General features: G+C 44.3%; 1 protein-coding gene across 1 annotated transcript in view; it reads left to right on the forward strand.

Moving 5' to 3' along the window:
• Positions 1 to 21,308, forward strand: part of LOC122752511 (polyunsaturated fatty acid lipoxygenase ALOX15-like) — a 66,771-nt gene extending 45,463 nt beyond the window's left edge. The window contains 15 exon segments of the mRNA XM_043999323.1: positions 9,104 to 9,259; positions 10,577 to 10,781; positions 11,408 to 11,489; positions 11,757 to 11,879; positions 12,037 to 12,140; positions 12,969 to 13,129; positions 13,898 to 14,041; positions 15,002 to 15,055; positions 15,057 to 15,212; positions 16,944 to 17,030; positions 17,476 to 17,645; positions 17,802 to 17,923; positions 20,237 to 20,337; positions 20,500 to 20,667; positions 20,954 to 21,308. Of these exon segments, the coding sequence (XP_043855258.1) occupies positions 9,125 to 9,259; positions 10,577 to 10,781; positions 11,408 to 11,489; positions 11,757 to 11,879; positions 12,037 to 12,140; positions 12,969 to 13,129; positions 13,898 to 14,041; positions 15,002 to 15,055; positions 15,057 to 15,212; positions 16,944 to 17,030; positions 17,476 to 17,645; positions 17,802 to 17,923; positions 20,237 to 20,337; positions 20,500 to 20,667; positions 20,954 to 21,133 (1,992 nt within the window). The 5' untranslated portion in view covers positions 9,104 to 9,124 and the 3' untranslated portion in view covers positions 21,134 to 21,308.
• The last annotated feature ends 305 nt before the right edge of the window (positions 21,309 to 21,613 follow it).

Raw genomic sequence — 21,613 nt, forward strand, 5'->3', positions numbered from 1 at the left:
AGGGTCCACCTACATTAAGTAGTTTCTATTAAGAGTTAAGTAGCCTCTATACTTAACTCAGGAGCAGTTCTATGGTTTCTTTTCCTTAAAGGTTCATTTATGTTAAGTTCCCTTTTGTTCTGTTACACCATAAAAACCCTGTCCTCTGTTCCCATCTTTGGGTATTCCTATCTTCTTGCTTTGGGATACCATGTGCTATAGTTCCTTTACCTTGATTAAAGACCTTATTTCTCCTATATTAATTGTTTCCCTAATATACCAGTTAACACATTCCTCTTAATTTCTTTTTCCTGTTTACCTTTTTATGGTTCTCTAGAGTCTTGTATTTGAAAGTGAAATTTTCCATTCAGTTCAGGTCTTCTCATCACAAATACCTGAAAGTCCTCTCTTTTATTGAAGTCACATTTTTTCCTCTGAAAGATTATACACAGTTTTGCTAGATAGGTGATTCTTGGTTGTAATCTCAATTCCTTTGCCCCCTGTAATATCATATTCCATGCCCTCTGATCCTTTAATGTAGAAGCTGCTAGATCTTGTGCTATTCTGACTGGGGTTCTGCAGTATTTGACTTCTTTCTTTTTGGCAGCTTGCAATATTTTCTCCTTGACCTGGGAGCTCTGGAATTTGGCTATAATATTCTTGGGAGTTGTTCTTTTGGGATCTCTTTCAGGAGGTGATTGGTGGATTCTTTCATTTTCTGTTTTACCTTCTAGAATATCAGGGCAATTTTCCCTGACAACTTCTTGGAAGATGATGTCTAAGCTCTTTCCTGGATCATGGTTTTCAGGTAGTCCAATAATTTTCAAATTATTTCTCCTGGATCTGTTTTCCAGGTCAGCAGTTTTTCCAAGAAGATATTTCACATTGCCCTCAATTTTTTTATTCATTTGGATTTGCTTTATTGTGTCTTGGTTTCTCATAAAGCCACAAGCTTCCATTTGTTCAATCCTAATTCTTAGGCAATTATTTTCATCAGAGAACCTTCCATTTGGCTTTTCAAGCTGTTGACTTTTTTCTCATGTCTTTCCTGCATCACCCTCATTTCTCTTTCCATTTTTTCCTCAATCTCTCTAATGTTATCTTCTAGGTCCTTTTTGAGTTCCTCTATGGCCTGAGACCAATTCATATTTTTCTTGGAAGCTTTGGATGTAGGAGCCCTGATGTTGTTCTCCTCTTCTGAGGGTGCCCCTCTATCTTCCTTGTTACTAAGAAAGCTATCTATGGTTCACAACTTTCTCTGCCTGCTCATCCTGCCCATCTTTTACTTGACTTTTAGCTCCTTAAAATGGGGCACTGTTTCCAGACTTCATTGTCCCAAGCTTCAGGGGGTCCCAGGTGGTATGATTTAAGGAGGAGCAGGTTCTTCACTCACCTGGCCTGTTCCCTGGTCTGTAGATAACCCCAGGGCAACTTGCTAATTAACCAGGCAGCAAAACTTTGTATGCTGTGGTTGTTAGCTCTGATGAGCCTTTCCCCTTCCTCCACCTGGGCCACTGCTACTCAAGCCTCTTTCCTGGTTTCCAGCAATGGTGAAAAACCCAAGTTCAGCCTCAGCACCAGCAAAGACCCCTGTAATCTCCCCCTTTCCAAGGGCTCAGCCCTCTCACCAGACTGTGAGCTTAGTTCCCAACACTAGCACTGCAGCTGATTCGGAGGCTCTGGGGGTCTCCTTCCCAGGCTTGGCCTGCCAGGGACTGGATCTGTGTCAGCATGACTGTGGGGTTGGGCTCCATTCCTGCTTCAGCACAGTAGCTACTTCCTTCTGACCTTTGTTGTTGTTATTGTTGTTTGTTTGTTTGTGGGGCAATGAGGGTTAAGTGACTTGCCCAGGGTCACACAGCCAGTGTCTGAAACTGGATTTGAACTTAGGTCCTCCTGAATCCGAGGCCAGTGCTTTATCCACTGCACCACCTACTAGCTGCGCCCCCCCCCCCCTGCCTCCTTCTGACCTTCTAAGTAGTCCTTAGTTGGAAAATGATTTCTGCACGTTATTCTGTGGGTTTTGCTGCTCCAGGAATTGTCATATGGCATTATTTGGAGGTTTTTTGGAGTGAACATGTCATGAGTTTGAGAGCCCACTGGTACCAAATTGTTTTGATGATTTCTGCCATGTTTGTTACTGTTGGTATATCTTCTTTTCTTGATCTTTTGTTCCTCCAGACAGATTTTGTTATAATTTTTTATAGTTATGTAAAAGTAATCCTTTGGCACTTTGGCATGGCACTGAATCTGTAAATTAATGTAGGCAATATTTTAATTTTTATTATAGTAGCAAAGCCCTGTTATGATCAATTAATTCTTTTCCAATTGTTTTAGTCATCCTTTGTTTCTGCAAAGAATATTTTGTAATTTTTTCATATAATTCCTATGCGTGTATTCATAAATGGACTCCCAGTTTAAAATTTTTTTTAGTGATTTTGGATGGAATTTCTTTTTCTCTCTGTTGAATTTTGTTGTTAATGAATAGAAAAATTGATGATTGGGGCAGTATTTTATATGCTGATACTTTACTGAAGTTATTATGTCTATTAATTTTCAGTTAAATTTCTAGGATTATAGAGGAGAGATAGATTGCTGAGTTAAAAACATTCGTTATGGGGCAGCTAGGTGGCGCAGTGGATAAAGCATTGGCCCTGGATTCAGGAGTACCTGAGTTCAAATCTGGCCTCAGACACTTGACACTTACTAGCTGTGTGACCCTGGGTAAGTCACTTAACCCCCATTGCCCCGCAAAAAAAACAACAACAACAAAACCATTCATTATTTTATTCTTGCTGTGGTTCTAGTCTTGAAGGTTCCAAAAAAGACAGATATCCCTGAGGTAACTAGTCTTTCTGGAAAAATGTGAATGTTAGAGCTTCATTAAAAACCAGATAATTAAGGAGTGTACACCTTTCCCAAAGAAGAGTCAGGAAGCCAAATGCTAAGGAGGGAACACTAGGGTGGTTATTGAGGGTCTCCTAATCATCCTTCACACACAGGTCTTAAAGCATAAAGATGTGTTTATTCTTTTAGAAAAAAGTTATTCATATTTAATAGAATTACAGGATAGCCAGCCATTGGCTGACCTAGGGATAAGCCATGATCCTACTGGCCTTTGAAAAGCAATTCAAAGTCATTCAAAGCTTGAGGTACTTCTGAGGAGTTTGAATTCTGACAGCAGAGAAGAGATCCAGCTATGAAAGAAGAATCTAGTTTTTGAAAGGGAATCACTCATTGACTCATTGTGACCACAGCATTTTTGAGCACAGATACTTGTCCAGTAGAAGTCCCAGAAGGGAGCAGGCCTAAGGAACCTAGCAGAATGACATGTCTAGTGTAGTTGCTATGCCCAGAGGGAACAATGTGAGAACAACATGAAAAGTGGAAGGACACTAGGGTCCTGAAGCATGAATGATCATGGCCAGATATGTTCCCTAACTAGGTGCCTCTCAATGTGTGCCCTCTTTTTCCATAGACACTGTATTTTGTGGGAGAGTGGCACCCCATTTTTATGGAGGAAGTGTTTTATAGCTACTGTTCTAGTAATGCCACTTTAGTAAATGCTTTTGCTTTAAGCTACTTGTGTCCTGTGCTTGACTAATTTTTTTCTTTTTTCTTTTTTTGGGCGGGGCAGTGAGGGTTAAGTGACTTGCTCAGGGTCACACAGCTAGTAAGTGTCAATGTCTGAGGTTGGATTTGAACTCAGGTCCTCCTGAATCCAGGACAGGTACTTTATCCACTGTGCCACCTAGCTGCCCCCTATGATTGAAGGTAAAAACACTGCTAGGGGATCATGAACTATAGTTTTGCTGGTACAAAAACCACAGAGGACCTTGAACTTGGGGATTAAACCTCCTAGTGAACCATGTGGACCCATCTTCTAAATGTGATTTGAGGGGAAGGGAATAGCCAAAATTCTACACTTGGAGTTCTACCGTCCCTGGCAGAGAGGAAAGCGGTGGTACCCTTCCAAGAAGAAAAACTTCAGGTAGATATTCTTGTTTTTGTTTTTGGTTTTGGTTGGGCAATGAGGGTTAAGTGACTTGCCCAAGGTCACACAGCTAGTAAGTGTTAAGTGTCTGAGGCCGGATTTGAACTCAGTTCCTCCTGACTCTAGGGCCGGAGCTCTATCCACTGAACCACCTAGCTGCCCCTCAGGTAGATATTCTTTATGCAGTTGGGGGAACTTTTCAGTACGTAATATTGCATATGGTGGTAAACTCGATTGATGTATTGATTGGTTTTGCTGAAATCCTTTTTTCCCCTCTTAAAAAAACCTCTAGTAATGAGGGGTAGCACAACGAGTAGGAAAAGAGGAAAGGAAAGGGGAATATGTTTAGAAATACAGGTGACAAAAACAAAAAAATGGCAATAAAAAGATTGTAAAACCATAAATAAACCTCAGATCCCTAATCCAAAAAGAGCAATTAGTTATTGGCCCATCTTTCTATTGCCTTTTTTTTTTCTTTCTTTTTTTTTGATGGGGCAGTTGGGGTTAAGTGACTTGCCCAGGGTCACACAGCTAGTAAGTATCAAGTGTCTGAGACCAGATTTGAACTCAGGTCCTCCTGAATCCAGGGGTGGTGATTTATCCACTTTTTACCTTTTTTTAAAAATGAATTTATTTTATTCTGAACTTGAGAAATAAAACAAGCATTTCCATAACAAAGTGGAAGTGGAAGGGGATTGCCACCTGAAGTTGAAGACCCATGATGTACAACTTGCTATTCCTTTCAAATATACAACAAAGTTATCATATAACTTCCTTTTCTTCATTTTTTAAAAAACATTATTATTATCATTATTTTTTACACTACCCAGTGACTCCATCCCCACATAGAATTTTCCCTGGTAACAAAGCAAATCCACCCACTGGCCCTGTCTGCTGATGTATGCCTCATTCTTCATGAGAAGTAGATCACCAGTCCTCTGAAGGCACGAAAGTCTTTCCCGAGTTTCTCTCAGTTCTCTGAATCTTCTGACACTTTTAACCCAGGAACACTGGTTTCACATGAACCCAAGAATAATGGGGGGGGGGAGGCGGGGGCTAACTTCCCATCAAGAGAGTTAAGTTCCCTTTCTTTGGTTCATTTTACTCCACTGGTATTAATCCAGAAAATCTCTAAACCAAGTTTAAGTCCCTGCCTGATTCTGAGTGGCAAATCATGCTCAAAGCAGCTTTCACTGGGAACCAGCAGTTCCCTGTGGAATTGATCAACAAGGCAATAAGGCAAATGTCTTATTGTGTTGAAAGTCCATACTCTCTTACCTCCTCAGGTTGGTTGGGGTGTGAGGAATTCATCAGAGCGTCTCTTGATCAACCTGGCTCTATTTTCCTCCAAGTTAAATATCTGATAAACCAACAAATGTATTTGTGGAGTGCTTGGGAACTTTGTTTCCAGCTTTGGTTAGCATAGAAAGTGCTTTAATAGATTTTTTTTGTATACGTGGGACTTTCTCCTCTGAAGTAATATCTCCAGATCAAAGGGTACATAGAATTTAGTGACTTTTCCAGTAGAGTTCCAAATTGTTTTCCACAACGAATGGACAAACTTACAATTCTGTCTTCCCACAGACAATCCAACATTTATCATTGCTTTTTGTCATCTTTACCAATACGATAGAGGGAAGGTAAAACCTCAGAGCTATTTTAACTTGTATTTCTCTTCTTATTTCAAATGTTCTTTCATAGGGTTGGTAGTTTGCATTTTGTCTTCTGAACATTTCCTGGATCTTGGTCTTCTCTATTTTTACCATTCCCTATGTATCCTGAGATATTAATGCAAAGATTTCTCCCAACTAATAATTTCTTTTCTTACTCTAGCTACGTTAATTTTGTTTGCACAAAAGCTCCTAAATTTTATTTGATGATGATTTTATATTTTATCTTATTTGATCACCTCTGTCAAGATACTGTAAGGAGACACCCTGTTTTCCAGAGCTAAGGCCCAGTAAGCCAGCTGTGGTATAACAACAATCCTTTGCACTCATTCTTTGGAAGAATACTGCTGTAACTAAATCACAGCACTGATGGTCCCTGAGCTTGGGCAAGCACCACCAGGCCCAGACACGAAGCCCTGCTATGAACAGACTTTTTGTCACTAGACAAACTTGCCTCAACTATTGCTCTTGTGCCTCACTGTTCCTACACTACACTGTTTGACTCTTGGTCTAGCCACAAGTATATAAATCAAGGTTTAAAATGAAATTTCTTTTTTAATTCCTGACTCTCCTGTTTCTAGCCTGCTCTCTTTGGCTCTAGCCATCCACAGGTTAGGACACCTACAGGTTAGAGGCCAGTTTGGTCTGGTTGACACCTCTACCCCTTGTTTGGTTCAAAATTCTCCATTAGAAATAGATGTGCAAGGTAATTCTCTAATTTTTTATTTTTTGATCTTTTATGTTTTAAGTGGCAACTCCATTTGGAGTTGAGGTATATGTTGTAAGATTTGGTATAACCCTAGTTTTTGCCAAACTGTTTTCCAGTTTTTGCACAAGTTCTTGTCAAATACAGAATGATCCTAGTACTTTGTGTTCTTGAGTTTAGATTTACTCAGCTACTATAATACATTGCTTTTGGGCATGCTTAGCAATTCTGATCTACTTTTCTAGTTTTTAACCAGTGCCAAGTAGTTGTTTGTTGTTTTTTTTTTTTAATGAGCTTATATTGGGGCAGCTAGGTGGCGCAGTGGATAGAGCACCAGTGCTGGAGTCAGGAGGACCTGAGTTCAAATTCAGCCTCAGACACTTGACACTTAACTAGCTGTGTGACCCTGGGCAAGTCACTTAACCCCAATTGCCTCAACCCCCACCCCAAAAATGAGCTTATATTTTAAATTTTTTCTCAATTACATACGAAAATGATTTTTAACATGTGTTTGCTTTTAAAAAAATTTTTGAGCTTCTCCCTTTCCCTTTCATTGAGAAGGCAAACAATTTTACATAGATTACACATGTGCAGCCATGCAAAACATATTTCCATATTAGCCATGTTACAAAAGAAAACACAAACCAAAAAAGAAAAAACAAGAAAAATCAAGTTTAAAAAGCATGCTTCAATCTGCATGCAACTCCATAAGTTCTTTCTCTGAAGGTGGATGGCATTTTTAAGTCCTTCAGAACTGTCTTGGATGATTGTATTACTGAGAATAGCTAAGTCATTCACAATTGATCATCATACCATATTGCTGCTACTCTGTATACTGTTCTCCTGGTTCTGCTCAGTTCATGTAAGTCTTTTCAGGTTTTTCTGAAAGCATCCTGGTCATTTCTTAGCACAATAGTATTTCATCACAATCATATACCACAACTTGTTCAGCCATTCTCCAAATGATGGTCATCCCCTAAATTCTTTGACACAAAAAAAGAGCTGCTATAAATATTTTTTGTCTGTATAGGTGTTTTTCCTTTTTTTTTTTTTTTTAAATCCTTGAGATATACTATTGGTATTGCTGGGTCAAAAGATATGCACAGTTTGATAGCCCTTTGGGCATAGTTCCAAATTGCTCTCCAGAATGGTTGGATCTGTTCACAACTCCACCAACAGTACATTAGTGTCCCAGTTTTCCAACATCCTCTCCAACATCTGTTATTTTCCTTTTCTCTCATATTAGCCAATTAGATAGTGTGAGATGGTACCACAGAGTTGTTTTAATTTGCATTTGTCTAATAGTGATTTAGAGCATATTTTCATATAACTATAGATAGCTTATAGATAGAAATGAGGTCTTTATCAGAGAAACTTTTGCTGTAATTTTCCTCCCGATTTCCTTGTAATCCAATGCCAACTAGTTTTAGTGATTGCTCTTTTATGTGGCAGAATACAACAGTCCTAGAATCTATCTAATTGAAACAGGGTTGTTGTTAATGGTGTGTGTATGGGTGTTTGGGTGTATGTGTTAGGGGAAAGGAGAAGACTGGGAAACAAGGGTGATAAGAAATTATAAAGGGACTTTAAAACCAAAGAGTAGTTTCCACCCAACCAAAAGAAAACAATATTTTAGAAAGACTGATGTCCTGGAAATTGGAAGTGTGAAAGAAACTGGAAGGAAGACAACCAATTATTTCAGCAAACTTGACATGAGACAGATGAGGGTGTGGACTCCAGAGTTCACTGTGGGGAATAGAAAGGAATAAATGTGAATGATATCATGAAGGATTTACCAAGATTTGATGGAGAACTGGATTCTTATGAGCATGCGTCTCAGATTTCCCAAAACAGAAAAATTTCAAAAAAATAAATTACACTTTTACAAGACTTGATAAAGGAATATTCTTGTCAGATCATGTATGCTGATTTTTTGTTAAGATAGATATCACTTACACCATTCTACAAAAGCTGTCATTACCCAACTTCTTTCCTCCCTCCTTCTCAATTTCCTCCCAAACCCCATTGCTTTTTTTTGTATCCCTAGTACTTAGCTCATAGTAGGTGCTAAATAAATGTTTATTCATTGATTGATCTTCATTTCCTTAACATATCTTTAGTGATGCTTCCACAAGGGGTTGAACTAGATGGCTTTCCCCCTAGATCTATGATCCTATAGAATACTTTCTCCCTCTCCTCATCTCCCTTTTTCCTTTTGTCTCCCTTTATCTCTCCCTATTTTTCTACCCATCTCTTCCTTCCCTTGTCTCCTATTTCTTTCTCTCGCCCTTGCTTTCTCCTTCCTCTACTCATCTCTTTCCTTCCTCTTCTCGTCATCTCTTTCTAGCCCATCTCTCTTCTGCCCCTACTCATCTCTCCCCCATTATCTTTCTCTTCCACTTTCTCCCCCTTCCCCCTTTTTTCTTCTTTTCCTCCCCAGAATCTTTCAACCTCCTCTTCCCTCGCCTCACTTTGTTTCCTTTTCAGTCTCTCCCTGAGGTGGGGAAGGATTGAAGGGTTAGGGATCGTGAATGAGGGAGCTGAGGGAAAAAGACCCGGGTTGGAAGGGTGGAGTTGGGGTGTCACTGGGTGCTTGACTCAGAGCCGCGCTCTCTAAGGTTTAGATGCCAACACTTTTTTGGAGAGATGACTCTGGGGTTGAGGGTCCCCCATTCGTCCAGCAAGGTCTTCCGGGCTCCGCCCAGCCGGGTCTCAGCCTATTAAATAGCAGCTTCTTTCCCTCCTTCACCACAGTGACTCGGTTCTCTGGACACTATGGGCCGCTATCGTGTGCGCGTGGCCACTGGGAGCTCGGTCTTCGCGGGTTCCAACAACCAGGTTCAGCTGTGGCTAGTCGGAGAGCACGGAGAAGAGGAGCTGGAGCTGCGGTTGCGACCCTCTCGGGGAAAGGTCAATGAGATCTGGGGAGATGCGAGCGCTGGCGACCCAAAGACCCTGGGGGAACCAAGGTCTGGGAGGAGGTGGTTTCCAAATGAGATCCCAAGAACCTGGAATGCCTGAATCCCAGAGGGACAAGAATTTGGAACCCAAGAGCCTGCGTCTACGGTCTTGGGTTTAGGAGAACTTCTAGGAGTCCTTGGTTCATCCCGTTTTCTGCTTTTCAAATATTATCCTCTTTCCCAAACCAAACTAACTACACGGCGTCGAAACACCGGATCCCCCTTTCGTTCCTTTTTCCAGCCCCCCTTCTTTTCCCGATTCCTCCTGCCCCACTGATGCCCAAGGATCCCGAATCCCTTACTTACCACTCCTATTGCTCACATCATTTTCTCATCTCCGTCTCCCCATCTTAATCTCTGTTCCTATCTCTCCATCCTGGGGTTCCCATATCTATCTACATTTTCCTGCTTCCCATCATCTCTACCTCTCCATCCTAACCGTCCCTTCCTCTTTTCATCTCTACCTACCTCTCTTCCCCATTTGAAGTTTAAGTGGTCTCGGTCTTCCCTCCTGGGGCTAGGGAGCGTTGGGTGTTAAGTAAGTCGGAATGCCACGCTCTGGCACCCTTGCGGTCTCCCTGAGATTTCACTAGTTAGCAGTCGAATCAGGGAGATCCTGGGGTGACCCCAGACTTGCGGTATGAAGGCATTTGAAATTCGGAGTGGGGTGGTGCGGAGAGGGAAAGAGGAAGCCTGAGAAGGGAGAGAGATCTAGTAACATCCTATTACTATACTGCCCGTAGTCAGGGACCAGGGTGGAAGGAAACGAGAAGCGCTGTTTTCTCTCCGTCCTCCTTCCCCCCGCCCCGGGACCCGTCTGGGACCCAGACTTTCTCCTTTTGGTTCACCCCCGCCAGCCGCGCGTTGAGCCTTAGATTCGGGGTACCTCTTTTCCCGAGGCCGTGGCCGTCCTGTTTTGTTTTATAATAAAGTTTCTTAATTGACCCTCAACGATCCCACCAGAGTCCTTGGCGTCCCAGTTCTTCCCCGGGTAACAATTTGGAGAAAACCGAGAGACAGCCCCCTCCCTTCCTTTTTGGGCTTTGTATCCCCAGTGCCAACTCACAGCTTACTAGCTGCTTCCTGACCTGAACTGAATTTCCCCCCTTCCCCTCTCAAATCTCCCCCAACCCTAGCCACCCAATCCCTTCTTTACCTCCGGTTGCCAGAAACAGGGAGACGAGTGGGGGTGGGGGTGGGGGGTATGAGTCCCCCGGACTCAACTTCTGTTTGTCGATCCGACCTTTCCCTGCCTTCCCCTCCTCAGGTAGAGGAATTTAATGTAGAAGTCTCGAAGGTACTGGGTCCCCTCCTGTTCGTGAAGGTGTATAAACGTCGCCTCCTCGCTGAAGACAGCTGGTTTTGCGACCGAATCACTGTCCAGGGTCCCGGGGACAGCGGAGTGGAGGCCACGTTCCCGTGTTACCGCTGGGTGCTGGGTGCAGGCGTCGTCTGCCTCCCTGAAGGCACTGGTAAGGGAGCAGCAGGATGGAGACCCACCAACCCACTTCTCCGGCCTGGTTTTATATTTCCACCTTACTCCCTTTCATGTACACTATAAAGTGCTCCAGTCTAGCACTGCCTTCCCCGCCCCCCATCCCCACCCCCCCAACAGCTGCTCTCATCTTTTGCCTGTGGAAATTCTTTTCCAAGACGCGGCTCAGACCGTTCTCTATGGATTAAAGCCGCTTGCGATAAAGATGAAAGACAGGCATTTTGCCACCTTCGCCTCCTACCGAGCTTTCTCTGCATCTCTCCTTTGCTTCTATCACATTCTGTATTCTAAATGTCCTCAATAGACTGCAGATTTCTCGAAGGCAGGGCCTGAATGTCTTACTCCTCTGTGTCCCCGGTGCCAATCACGGTGTCTCTGAATCTAGAAGGCATTTATTAAGAGGAACTAAATTGGATTGGGAAGAGATGAAGAAGCTGCCAAGGACAGTAAGGGAGATGCCTAGAGTTGGGAGATGTTAGGGGCAGTGTATGGGGAGGCAGGAGGAGAAGGGAAAGAGGGAGCAGGAGAGGGCTGGGGAGGAAGGATATCATCCAGGTAAAAAAAAAGGGATCTTAAGTGAAGACTTTTCTTTTGTCCCCCAAGCTCGGACAGTCAGAGATGATCCTCAGGGATTCTTCAAGACGTATAGAGAGGAAGAGCTAAAGGAGAGAAGAAAGCAGTACAGGTGAGAAAGCTGTGGTCCTTGAAACTTCACCCTCCCCCTCCTTTCAATCCTGAGCTCTCTTCTCAAACTTCCCCCACCCCAACCCTTTTAAGCTTGATACCACTTGATCCTGTCCCCTTAGACAATGAGCTCAGACCTCTCACCCCTGACTAGTCACTACGACTTCTAACCAAACTTCAGTCCTAACCCACTAGATGGGAACCACCCAGCTCGCCCCTCTTCCAAGCCTTAACCCTTGAATCTATATCCCCACCTCAATCACCACAGTTGGCACTCCTGGAAGGACAATGTAATCCGAACAGTCTCTGGGACTACTCTTTCTGATCTTCCTTTGGATGAGAGATTTCATGAGGAAAAGAGAATTGACTTTGAGTGCTCCCTGGCCAAGGGGTGAGTGAGATTGAGTGAATGGGTGTCCAGGCTGGTGATATAAGCCTGGTTGGGAGAAAGCTGGTTTCTGGATACCTTTATTCTCAGGAAGAAGTGCTATCCTTCTTTGACCTCTTCCCTCCTCTTCCTCCTCCCCTCTTCCCTCCCCCACCCCCAGGCTTAAAGACCTTGCTGTTAAGGATGCCTTAAACGTCCTGAGTTGTTGGAAGAGCCTGGAAGATTTTGACCGAATTTTCTGGTCTGGTCAGAGTAAGTTGGCAGGTCAGTGACACCTACCACTTCCTCCTTATGAATTCCACAGCATCATCATCATCTTAATTTACTAAGCATTTTTCCATGAATTCTTGCAATTGATCCTTAAAACGGCTTTGTGAGGTGGGCGGGACAGGGAAAGTTTTATTATTCCTATTTCGTGGATGATTACTTATCATCTCTAAGTGATGGCCCAGAGAAGTGATGTGTCTTGCTCACAGTGAAAAACTGACATAGTGATCAAGTCAGACTCAACTTAAAGTTTCCTGACTCCAAAGCCAGCCTTCTTTTTATCACACCAACCAGAATGAAAACACTCCTACCCAAAGAATTGCCATCATTTCTGCTTAATCGCCAAGGGCTTAGATTTAAACATACATCAAAGCTCATTCTGTCTCCCACTGAGTCTTTCATAGAGCTTACACCAATCACATAGGAATTTAAAGTTGAAGGCACCCTTAGAGCCCATTTTAGTGGAACCACCTCCTTTGGGGGGGGGGTAAGGCAATTGGGGTTAAGTGACTTGCCCAGGGACACACAGCTAGTAAGTGTCAAGTATCTGAGGCTGGATTTGAGCTCAGGTCTTCCTGAATCCAGGGCCAGTACTCTATCCACTGCGCCACCTAGCTGCCCCCACCTCCTTTTACAGAGAAGGAAAAAGGGGTCCAAAGAGGGGAAGTGACTTAATTGCTCAAGGTCACAACACCAATAAGTGGCATTGCTAGGCTATTGATTATAAATCCATGCCCTCAGCCCCCAAAAAAGGAAGGTTGGGGGCTCAGGTGAAGAGCTGAATTGTGAGGGGTTCCAAGTCCTCTCTCCAATTTAACTCCCCAGAGAAAGTTCGGGATTCCTGGAAGGATGATGCATTCTTTGGGTACCAGTTTCTGAATGGTGCTAACCCCATGCTCCTGAGACGGTCCACTATACTCCCATCCCGACTAAAGCTGCCTCCTGGCTCAGAAGAGCTTCAAGCAGAGCTAGAAAGACATCTCCAGGTACTTACCTTCTTTTATCTTACTTTTATCATAGGTGGTCTTGAATATTCACTTTCTCTTTTACTGATATATTTCATATATTTCAAAAGGAAAAGCCTAGGCTTCTGGGACCCTGGTTAGTAAAACCCAAGTGAGGCAGATGAGTTGAAGGTGACAAGGGATGGAGTCTTTTGTGTTATCCTTATAGACAAGAGAAAAAGAAGCGGGTGGGGGCTTGAACACAGTACAGGTCAGGTAGGTGGGTTTGGAAATGCTTGGATGACTGCACCCAAAGAATGGTTATTAATTGGGTTAGTGAGTGTTAACCTGGAGTGAAGTCTGGAGTGGTGTGTCCGCAAGGCTCTGTCTGATGCTGAGCTCTTGCAATTCTGAAGACTAGAAATGGAGATACATCAAGAGCCTGTGGAAATGAGGGCAGGAGGAGCTATGGAGCCAGTCAGGATGCAAAAAAATCTGCATTTGGTGGCCACAATGGCCATAAAGTCCTTGTTAAGTGGCTCTGAGGGACCCCAAAGAAGAAGATAAGCCCACTATTTGGTGGGGGACACAACTTCCCTACAGGGTACAAAGAAAAGAGACCAAATGTAGAGAGCAAACTAGGAGCTTGGTGAATGGAGGTAGAAACAGGGTGATGTTTGAAGCAAGAGGCTGGGTTTTCAGGAGGGAGAGTTGATCAGAGAAGGCTCCTGTGAAGCAGAACTAGAAGGTTCCTGTGCTCACCCTTAACCTCTCTCTACCTTATGCTCCTCTCTTGTCCATCCCCTAAAGGCAGGCTCCCTGTTCGAAGCTGACTTCTCTCTCCTGGATGGGATTCAGGGCAATGTGATCCTCTGTTGCCAGCAGTACTTGGCAGCTCCCCTGGTCATGCTGAAGTTAGAGCCAGATGGGAATCTGCTGCCCATGGCCATCCAGGTAAGAAGGCCCAGATAGCCTTTCATGAGGCAGCAGGCATGTCTCCCATCCTGTCCTTTAGAACCATTTCCAATAAACCTTTGCTTGCATTGATCTTTTCAACCCCAGATACACAGGGTCATAGACTCAGAGCTGGAACGGCCCTTTTAGATCATCTAGTCCAACCCCTTTATTTTACATTTGAGGAAACTGGCAGAGGCTGGATTTGAACTCAGATCCTCTGATACCAGAACCAGTTCTCTTTCCATTTCCACTCTATCAGGTCTGCTTACAAGCAATGGGGAAGAAGCCAGTGGAAAAAGAGAAAATAGGGATAAGGGCTAGACCTATGATTTCAATAATATAGAGATGTCCCAGGTGAAGAATATAAGCAAATACCTTCTGAAACTTATAGAGGGTTAGAGAGACTAAATAGGTGAAGTGACTTGCCCAGGGTCAGTATGTACCAGAGGCAGAACTCAACTGAACTCAGCCCTTCCTGGCTTTGAGACCAATTCTTTATTGGCTAAACCATCCTGTCTTTGAGTCCCACCAATACCTTCAAAGAGGCAGAGAGAGATGGGAACAAGGACACATGGGAAGGATTTAGTCAGATCTAGAGAAGAAATTCTTCTTCCTTGAGGGAAGGAGGGAAGGAGAGGATGGACAAAAATACAAAGAGATTTTCAGATAAATGAGGAACTGCCCAATGGACTGACCTTTATTTTCACTCTAAATTGGAGGAGCAGGTCAAGGAGGAGATGGGATGCTTGAGGAGAGTGGGAAGAGTATGTAGCAGCCAGCATGGGAAACGCCTTAGTCAATCCACAAGAGCTCAATAAAATGACTGCGGAATAGAGAGAAAGGTTCCAGTGAAGTTAGATGCCATGATTCCCTCAAGCACCTGGTCTTTTCTCAGCCACATCCACACACAATGGTCCCTCATCCCCCAAAGAAATTAGGATATTCCTTCTGTTCCAGATCCAGGTTCCCAGCTTGGGCTTACCAACACCACCAGTGTTCCTGCCCTCTGACCCCCCCCATGGCGTGGCTCCTTGCCAAGGCCTGGGTCAGGAGCTCAGACTTCCAACTTCACCAGCTACAATACCATCTGCTGAGAGGACATCTGATGGCCGAGGTGATCTCTGTGGCCACTATGAGATGCCTCCCAACGCTGCATCCCATTTTCAAGGTATCTATCTCATCTTCATGCAACACTCAGGGGATACTGCCCGGTTTCACAAATGTAGGTGGAGGGGGCAGCTAGGTGGCGCAGTGGATAAAGCACTGGCCTTGGATTCAGGAGGAACTGAGTTCAAAGCCAGCCTCAGACACTTGACATTTACTAGCTGTGTGACCCTGGGCAAGTCACTTAACCCTCACTGCCCCACAAAAAAACCAAACAAACAAATGTAGGTGGAGAGGGAAAGCGCTGGATATATATTAGTAGGTGTATTCTCAGTTTTTAGAAGGTTTGTTTAATCAGTATGCAAACAAGAGGCTGTACATTATTTTGAACAATCTTTATCATTTCATTAGTGTAGGGTGGTATTCTCCAAAGGGAAGGCCCACACGCTACGTGCTATATGTATGATGACTGTTGAAGGTTTGGAAAGAAAAGTCAGCCACAGCAGGTTTCTGGCAGGTACCCCTTTATCTGGGTGGCCTCTGGTGTCTGCCTACCACCTCCTTCCTAAAGTTGTTGCACTGACATCACAGAAAGACTGAGGCTGATCCAGGGGCCTGGGGAGTGAGTGGCAGCAGCCCTACCAGGCCTCAGACCCATTTGACCAGAGGTGACCACATCTGCAAAAAGATGGCCAAGGAGATGGTATGATTCATGGGGCCTATCTAGGAGGGCTTCTGGTCCTCTTCTACTACCCTACGTCACCTCCAAGGGGTAGTGGTGGTAATGGAAACAGACGAAGGAGGAGCAAGGACCAAGAGAACTGTGAGAGAACGGGGCAGAGGAGGCAGCAGTGGCTAGGACCCAGTGGGTTCTTAGGAGGTGACGATAATCAGCAAATACTTATTAATTGCCTGCTATGTATCAGGCATTGCGTTCAGCACCAGGGATATAAAAATAGAAGAGAAACAGTCTCTTTGTGGAGCTTACACTCTGAGGGGAGCGAGAAGGGGGAAGAGACAATGTGTAGGTTTATACAATAAAGTATAAAGAGGGCACTAGCAGCTAGATGGGGAGGTGGATCAGGAGAGGCTTTGTGTAGAAGGTGGTACTCAGGATGAGCACTCCAGGAACCAGGAGGTGCTGGCTCAAAAATGTTTTACCCACAGGTTCAAGGTTAAATTAAAAGAAATTTGGAGCAGCTAGGTGGTGCAGTGGATAAAGCACCAGCCCTGGATTCAGGAGGACCTGAGTTCAAATCCGGCCTCAGACACTTGATACTTACTAGCTGTGTGACCCTGGGCAAGTCACTTAACCCTCATTGCCCCGAAAAAACAAAACAAAACAAAACAAAAAAACCAAAACAGCTTATTCATCATTAAATTCCCTTTAATGATTTGCATGACTACTCATGTATAGCTTATATTGAATTGCTTGAGTTCTTGATAGGGGTGAGGAGAAAGGGAAAAAGAATTTGGAGCACAAAGTTTTAAAAAAATTGATATCAAAATTTGTATTTTGTATGTAATTTGGGAAAATAAATTCTAAATACAAAAAAAAAATTGGAGACTACTGCTGTTAGGAAGCTCTGGAGAAGGCAAGGTGCAGATCAACACCAGCTGTCTCACTTGTACTCTTGCCCAGGGTTCCCTGGGGCACTGAGAGGCTATGACTGGCCTAGAGTCACACAGCTAGGACCAATCAGAGGTGGGACCTGTTCCTGTCTCTGGGTTGGGATCTCTGTCCTGAGCATCCATCTGTCTTCTCTGTTAACATGAACCCTTTTTGCATAAATAGATCCTGATCCCTCACCTTCGTTACACCATGGAGATCAACATCAGAGCCCGGACAGGACTTGTTTCTAATGGGGGAGTATTTGACCAGGTATGAGGAGAAATGGAAAATCGTTTGAACAAGTAAGAGGGTGCAGAAGGCAAGATGTGTGTGTGTGGAAACAAGCCTTTCCGCCCCCCTCCACTGGAGTGTTGCATTAAATCCTGAAGTATGAATTCAGGGAAATCTATGTTGAAGTGATATTAAGGGTTCAGTTCATACTTTGGGGACACAATAGGAAAACTCCAAAAAGAGCTGATGTTCTTCTGAACTCCACTGCCCAATGAATTGAGGGATATTTACACAATCTCATTGACTCTGTTCTAGTCAATACCCACTCCAGTTTTCTTTCCTTCCTATTGATCTCAAAACGCCTTCTTGTTTGAATTTGAATCCTATGTGACTTTCTGATGGTTGAAGGACCCCCTAACCTGAGCTTAATCAATAATCTCCTCCTGATTTATAACTCATGGCCTCATCCCCACCCTTTCCACAGGTAGTGAGCAGTGGTGGTGGAGGGCATGTAACGGTACTCCAGAGAGCAGGGAGTTTTCTGACCTATCGGTCACTCTGTCCACCCAATGACCTGGCTGATCGAAGGCTGCTTGGGGTACCATCTTCCCACTATGCTCATGATGCCCTCCGGCTCTGGGAGATCATCAAAAGGTAAACCTTTATTGTTGAAGATCTGCATCTCTGATGAGCCAAGGAGGGATGAATTGGAATATATCTGTGGGAAGGGAGGGTAGAGATTGGAGCTCCCTCAGTCCTGCATCCACAGTTAACCTTTCATCCCTGGCTCTATTCTCTCTCTGTGGGCAGGTATGTGGAGGGGATAGTCCATCTCTACTATGCAGACGATGAGGCAGTGGAAAATGACCCTGAGCTACAGACTTGGTGCAAAGAGATCACTGAGGTTGGGCTTCATGGAGCCCAGGACCGAGGTAAGACACATATCCCTCCCCTGAGACTTTGCATGAACCTATCCTGTAATTTACCTCCTCTACCTGTCAGGGACTGCCTCCTCTGCCTGTCAGGGACTCTCTTTGTCACTCCATCAATTTCCAACTATTTACTTCATTTTTCTTCATCCAGATATAACCCTAGATGCACCACTCTGTCCACTAGTCTAGGAAACTGACTACAACATCTGACTGCAGAGTATTTTGAAGTCCTCCTACGTATTTACATCCAAATTTGAATTCTGTTGTTGATTAGACAACAGCAGTATAGAGTATTGAGTATAACTCAGTATAGAGTTTTGTCTGACTCTTCATGATCCCGTAAGACAATGTCAGGCCCTTCTACCCTTCACTCTCTCTCAAAGTCTGTCCAAGTTTGTGTTCATTGTTTCCATGACACTATCCATCTATCTCATCCTCTCCCATCCTCGTTTCCTTTTGCCTTCAATCTTTCCCAACATCAGGGTCTTTTCCAATGAGTCCTGTCTTCTCATTCTGTGTTCAAAGTATTTAAGATTCAGCTTCACTATTTGACCTTTCAATGAATTTCAATTAATTTAACCTCCTTGTTGTTCAAGGGACTCTGAAAAGTCTTCTCCAGCTCCACAATTCAAAAGCATCAATTCTGTGGCACTCAGCTTTCCTTCTGGTCCAAATCTCACAGCCATACATTGCTACTGGAAAAGCCATAGCTTTGAGTATATGTCCTCAATTCAATTCAACAAACATTAAACATTGGGTCTAGGGCACAGAATTGAAAAGATGAGAACCTAAACAGTCTGTGCCCACAAGGAGCTTATAGTCTGTAAGGAAGAATATCAAATATGCACAAATAAGAATAGTAGAAGGTAAGGTGATAAAGGCAAAGAAATCACAGGATTTGAGAGTTGGAAGGGACTTCAGAAATTCTAGCCCAACCTTAATGCAAAAGGAATCCCCACTCTACCCTATCCAGTGAGTGGTCACATGCTGCTCATCCAATTTCTGGGCAACTCTAATTGTTAGGAGGGGTTTTCTTTGCCCTTTGATATCATGTCTCCTGTTGGCAGTTTTGCACCCATCATCCTCTGTTCTACTTCCTGGGGCCAAACAAGGCAAACCTCCTGTACATGAGAGCTCTTTCTCCAACTGATGCTCGTATAAAATGGAGTCAAGGCCTTTCACCACCTCAGTTGCTTTCTTCTCGACACTCATATCATGTTATATCATACTTATCCAAGTCCTTCTTAAGTGGTGGCTAGTCCAGATGTTCTAGGAAGGAGAGCCAGGGAAGGTGTTCTAGAAGACTTGTGCTTTTAGCTATTTTCTCCTCTCTCCTGGGAGGCAGCTACAGTATAGAAGCTGGAATAGTGGGCCTCAGAATCAGGAAGACTTGGGTTCCAGTCTTATCTAAAAAAATCAGCTGAGGGACAGCTAGGTGGCGCAGTGGATAAAGCACCAGCCCTGGATTCAGGAGGACCTGAGTTCAAATCTGGCCTCAGACACTTGACACTAGCTGTGTGACCCTGGGCAAGTCACTTAACCCTTATTGCCCGGGGGCAGGGGGCGGGGAATCAATTGAGCGTATAATTTCTCACTGCTCCAGACAACTCTCTAAAACCATCACTAGCAGAGTAGGGGATCTGCATCATACAGGAAGTTTTCCTCACTGGGAGTACCATATCCCAATGAGATCACAAGGTCAGGTCCAGTTTTTTTTCTTTCCTTGTTTGTAAGCCTTTGGAGGGCAGAGACACTTGCTTGATAACTTTGTATGTGTCAGCTCCTCCAAATCATTGCTCAGATATCTCATCATTTCCATCCCAGGTTCTATAAAACTCTGCTAGCAGAGCACAAGTTCTGATAGTTCTACCTAAAGTATGATAGACTGAATACCTATCAGAAGAAGACAACCCTAACTAGCCAGCCAGTTTGACTGCTAAACCATCCATTTAGTTACTACAAGGGAGCTATGCACTGCCATGCTGAAGGGTCTGCCGCCCCGATGAGATTAAAAAGATTCAAAATATTGTAGTACCCAGTCCCTAGTACCTAATACATTAAGTGTAGAGCACAAAAGAGGAGCTGAATTAATGTTTGCTGAATGAATGATAATCACCAGAAGACTGGATCTGTACCTTCCCCAGAGGAGGACCCACTAAAACACTCTCCCTAAAGCTCACCCCCACCCATCAATTATTTCCAACCTTCTCTAGACCTAAAGAACCTCAAACACTCCCAAGACTTCAGCAGGTTGCTGTCTCTGTGTGCCTGCCACAACCCCACCCAATCTCCTCTTCCTCGTTTTACTTCTAGGTTTCCCGACCTCCTTCCATTCCAGGGATGATCTCTGTTTCTTTGTGACCATGTGTATCTTCACTTGTACTGGCCAGCACTCCTCTGTCCACCAGGGACAGGTACATATACTATACTATGCAGCCAGGCTGGGAAAGGGATGAAACCTAGATTTGCTGATGGCTTGAGGTGGGAGGTGGAATGGGGTTGGACAGAAAATGAAGAGACCACCTGCCTGGTTCTCTGAGTGACTCAGGATCCTGCCCTGTGTTTCCCCCTTCCAGCTGGACTGGTATGCTTGGGTTCCTAATGCCCCATGCACTATGCGTATGCCCCCACCCAGCACAAAGGATGTGACGCTGGAGATGGTGATGGCCACTCTGCCCAACGTCCACCAGGCCTCCCTCCAGATGTCTCTAACATGGCAGCTTGGTCGGGCTCAGCCAAACATGGTGAGGGGATAGGGATTAAGGCTAGGGCGGGAGGCAGTAGCTGGGTTTCAACCTGGGCTGAACCCCACTAGATTTGGAGAAAACCTGTGCTTGACTCTCAGCTCTGGCATGACCTTTCTGACCTCTGAATCTGAGTTTTTTCTATAAAATGGGGGGAATTGAGGAAGGGACTAGACAAGAAGAAACTTGAAGGTTCCTTTCTGCTCTACATCTATGGTCCCATTTGGGGATGCACGAGGACCTCTTTGGTCTTTTGGCAGATATACTTTTTTTCTTTCTGGCTCAGGTTCCCCTGGGGCAGCACAAAGAAGAGTACTTCTCGGGATCAGAGCCCCAGGCTATGCTGAGCCGCTTTAGGGAAGAATTGGCCATCCTGGACAAGGAGATCACAGAGAGGAATGCAAAGCTGGCACTACCCTATGAATACCTGCAGCCAAGCCGAGTGGAGAACAGCGTCACCATCTGAGCCCCCTCGCCCCTCCAACCCCCTTCTCAAGCTCACCAGCATCCCTATGACACCTTTCTTTAAACCCTAGTCCCACCTTAGAGCATTCCCTAGCACATCTCTGAGCCCTCTCCTCCAAACCCTTAGGCCGGAGGGGAGGGAAAGGTAAATAAAGCTTTTGGTGCATTGAAATATAGACTTGAGTCAAGAGGATGACTCCTAACGGCTGCCTCCTGGCTGGGTGATTTTAGGTGTCATTTAGGCTCTCTGGCACTCAGTTGCTTCTTCTGTAAAATGGGAAATAATATGACTTACAGGGGAGCTTTGAAGAAAGCACTGGGTAAACCTTAAAGCTAGATCACAGCACATGGTCCTTACCAAAAAAACTCAAAAAATTACATTTAGAGTTTAGGGGCAGCTGGGCAGTACAGTGGATAGAGCACTGGCCCTGGATTCAGGAGGACCTGAGTTCAAAGCTGGCCTCAGACACTTGACACTTAC

Source organism: Dromiciops gliroides, chromosome 4, assembly GCF_019393635.1.
Source record: "Dromiciops gliroides isolate mDroGli1 chromosome 4, mDroGli1.pri, whole genome shotgun sequence".
Classification (NCBI taxonomy): Eukaryota; Metazoa; Chordata; class Mammalia; order Microbiotheria; family Microbiotheriidae; genus Dromiciops; species Dromiciops gliroides.